The sequence below is a fragment of the Myotis brandtii genome, unplaced genomic scaffold (genome assembly GCF_000412655.1).
Source record: "Myotis brandtii unplaced genomic scaffold, ASM41265v1 scaffold43, whole genome shotgun sequence".
Classification (NCBI taxonomy): Eukaryota; Metazoa; Chordata; class Mammalia; order Chiroptera; family Vespertilionidae; genus Myotis; species Myotis brandtii.
Genome location: NW_005366455.1, coordinates 1751309 through 1754971, shown reverse-complemented (window position 1 = coordinate 1754971; position 3663 = coordinate 1751309). Strand labels below are relative to the sequence as shown.

Genomic DNA, 3663 nt, shown 5'->3' with positions numbered 1-3663 from the left:
GCCCCGGGGCCCCTTCCTGCCCGGAGCCGGCCCTCCCCGGGCTGGCACCGAAAGGAAGGCTGGCTCCGCCTGGCGTCCCCGCCCCTTACCCTTCCCGGTCCTGCGGGCCAGTGTCCCTCTTCACCCCCGGCACCCAGTTCTTCCCTCAGGTCCCTTCTCCGCCCGCCCAGCCCGAGACCCTTCCGCCCTCCGTCCGGCCTGGTCATGGCTTTATTGAATGTCTGGTGGGACTTTGTAGGGACTTTCGGGTATAGGTTCTCCCACCGCAACTTCGGAGCATCCATCCGATCTCCCCCGTCTTCACCTGCCCAGACGGTGCCCAGGTGAAGGGGCCGGGCCGGGGCCCGCTGGCAGCCTGGCCGCCCACCCCTGGAGGTGGTTGATGCCCGGGGCAGGTCAGACGCAGACATTCTAGGGGGGGTTATTCAAGTTCAGGACGGAGACCGGCAAAGGAGGGTCTGTGTGCTTTAAGCACGCAGTTTTCAGTTGCTTTATTTCTTCCAACTATCGTTTGAATACAGAAGGCAAGAGAATGTGGGAGAGGGAACTTAAAAGACCTGAAGGATGTGGAATGTTAACTGAGAATATGCGCCCCCCTCCCCCCCAATGTTAAAGTCTGATTACTTTAAAATTCCCACTTGGATGCAAATATGCGTTGTCTTACTCCACTGACTTAACAGACTTTACTCTCACGTTGTCTGCTCTAAGGGAGAGATGGGGTGGTTCATGAGACTGTGGGTCAACGTTTCAAAAGAGAAAAAACTAACAAACATAAATGTAGACTTTCATGTGTAATAGGAAGGTCTGGGAGTTAAGATGCCAGGCCCTGCACAGCAGTGTTTGTCTCCATGGCTCGCTCTCCTTCCTCTCCCCTCCTGCCCATAGGACCCGGTTCACCTTGGAGAACGTTGAGTAAAAGTTGTCAAGACCTAACAGCTGGGTAGGGCGGAGGGAGAAGAGAGGAAATGTCTGTTTTAAAATAATTCTGGGTAGCAACATGGCTCATAAAGACTGTTCTTTGAAGTAGAAAACAATGAGTTATGAGATGTTAAAGGCCCATTTGTTTCATGTAAATGCCAGAGGTTATTTGATTTCATAGAGAAAATGTTTTATAGTTCTTACTCTATTCAAACTTTACTTGAGCTTTCAATTTATTTAAAAGTTAGAATAATAAGCCTGTGGACAATGGATTTGGCTGTGTAACTGGGAAGTACTTCCTTTTAAGAATATTCAAATATTGTGGAAAAAAAGGAACAAATTATGTGAATTAATTGTACCTTTAAACACAAAGCAAGTAAGTACTTGTGAAAACTTTGCTCTTAGGTGCTGTAAGGTAAGCCTGTGAGTGATTTTACGAACCAGTTAGTAGGTGGGTAGTGTTAGTGAGAGACCAAAATAGGACCTTTATATATTCTTTTAAGATTTACAATACATTTTCATGTATATCTCATTTGCCCCTGCTAACTGCAAATAAGACCCATGCATATGTTCTCCCTATATTACCAATAAAGAAAGCAAGACTTAAGAGATCTGAAATGAGCCCGGCCGTGGTGGCTCAGTGGTTGAGCATCGGCCTATGAACCAAGAGGTCACGGTTTGATTCCCAGTCAGGGCACAAGCCCAGGTTGCGGGCTTGATGCAGGAGGCTCTCTGTCCCTCTCCCTTCTCTGAAATAAAAAATATATTTCAAAAAAGAGATCTGAAATGACTGTGTAACACAGCTACAGCTACTGGACAGAAAAGCTGACATGGAGGTGATAGATACACCAAGTTCAGTTCTTGTGCTTAAAAACCTCTTTAGAATGCAGCTTATATTTTATAATTTCTTCATAGAGTGGGGCTATCTTAACTTACTCCAGTCTTGATTTTTCCATCGAAATTACTGTTTTATTTTTTCCATCACCATTTATGCCCTCTTCCATCAACATTATTGTACAAACTCAGAAGCAACATTTACCTCTCCATTCTATATTTCTTTTTTAAAATGTATTGATGTTAGAGAGAAAGGAAGAGACAGAGAGACAAAGATATTGATTTGTTGTTCCACTTATTTATGCATTCATTGGTTGATTCTTGTATGTACCCTGATGGAGATCGAACCCAGAACCGTGGTGTATTGGGATGACGCTCTAACCAACTGAGCTACTCGGCCAGGGCTCCATTCTATATTTCTAAATTCCTTATGATGAATAAGAATAAAAGAGTAGAAGTCATGAAATAGCATGAATTTATCAGGTAAACGAGTTGATATATTTTAAAGAGTTCGTTCTGGTGACTTCAAATTGAAGCCAAGAATGCCTCATATAGAGGGACTTGCAGAGAAACTGGTAAGAGAGCAGGTAAGGTAACAAGGATTAAGCATAGGACTATGATCAGGAGTGTTAAATCAGAAGAGTTGAAAAAATAGAGTTCATGAGTACAGAATTTACCTTTTTATGTTTAACATGATAGTTAAAATTTCATTTCAATTTGTTTTTATTTTTTGGGGGAAATTCAATAAAATGATATAAGAAACCTCAAATTTCAGCATTTGCTATTAAGTTTCCATAGAAACAAGTCAGAACACTAAATATAAAGACCAGCACATTGAAAGTTTTCTTTTGATGTCTTTATTTCAGACAGTTTTATATCAATATCCCTGGAAACCAAGAAATACCTACTTATTTCAGCTTTTCTACAAAGGAGAATTATTTGGTTACTTATACAAAATCATACATGAATGATGCTCTGAAATACAAGAACATGATTTCTTCAAGTCATTTCAAAGAGACATTCCAAGAACCTAGTATAGATTTCAGATAGACTTAACAATAATTTTCTACTACCTTGCCTTTTTCTAACAGTACTAGTATATATAATATAACTGATGGTAGTATCAGTAACACACACACACAAAAACACTTAAGATTCTGTTATCCAATTTATTACTCATCACCTTTTATACAGCCTTTTATGTTCTGACCTTCTGAGCTTTGCTCATTTCCTGGCTAAAGGTGCTTTCTCAGATGACCCCTTGCTCCCCCTACCCCTAAGAAGTGAGTAGGGAAGGAATTGGCAATATTATGTGGAAAAACCTCTGAGCAACAGATCTTTCCTCTTTCCGGTAGCTATTTTAAACCCTCTTTTTTGCTTTTTTTGTATGGCAATATTAATACGTATTTGATGTAAAAGATTTAGAAAATCCAGAAAAGTCACTCACTTATACTCAGAATATCAAGAACTTATATTAATATTTTGGTGTTGAACTTTATGTATGCACATAAACACATTTTGTTTGTTCTATGAAAAGGAGGTCACTCTTTATGCACTGCTTTGTAACATTTTGTTATAAAGAGAAGTAATGACTTATAGCTCTGGGAATTGTGTTTGACACCTGGAGAGCGCTCCAGGATGCATTTCCATCCAACTGCATGCCCTCTAATAACTATTCAGTGTACCATCAAATGGTTGGACCACCATTCATTTACCCATCCTTTATGGTTGGCCATCTTTTAAAGTGAAACCATATACCATCCCATAATAATGCTTTATTCTGGGGACACAGATAAAAGTGGATGCATTGTACCTCCCTGTAGAATTCAGCTAGTATTCTTTCTTATAACTTAACTAGAGGCCCAGTGCATGAATTCCTGCACTGGTTGGGTCAGGCCGGCCCACCCTGCG

The 3663-nt window shown here is 41.0% G+C and overlaps 1 protein-coding gene across 1 annotated transcript in view; it reads left to right on the top strand.

Moving 5' to 3' along the window:
* The first annotated feature begins 2294 nt into the window (after window positions 1-2294).
* Window positions 2295-3663, top strand: part of CCNYL1 (cyclin Y-like 1) — a 35456-nt gene continuing 34087 nt past the window's right edge. The window contains exon 1 of the mRNA XM_014546120.1: window positions 2295-2339. Within this exon, the coding sequence (XP_014401606.1) occupies window positions 2295-2339 (45 nt within the window). The remainder of the gene's footprint in view (window positions 2340-3663) is intronic.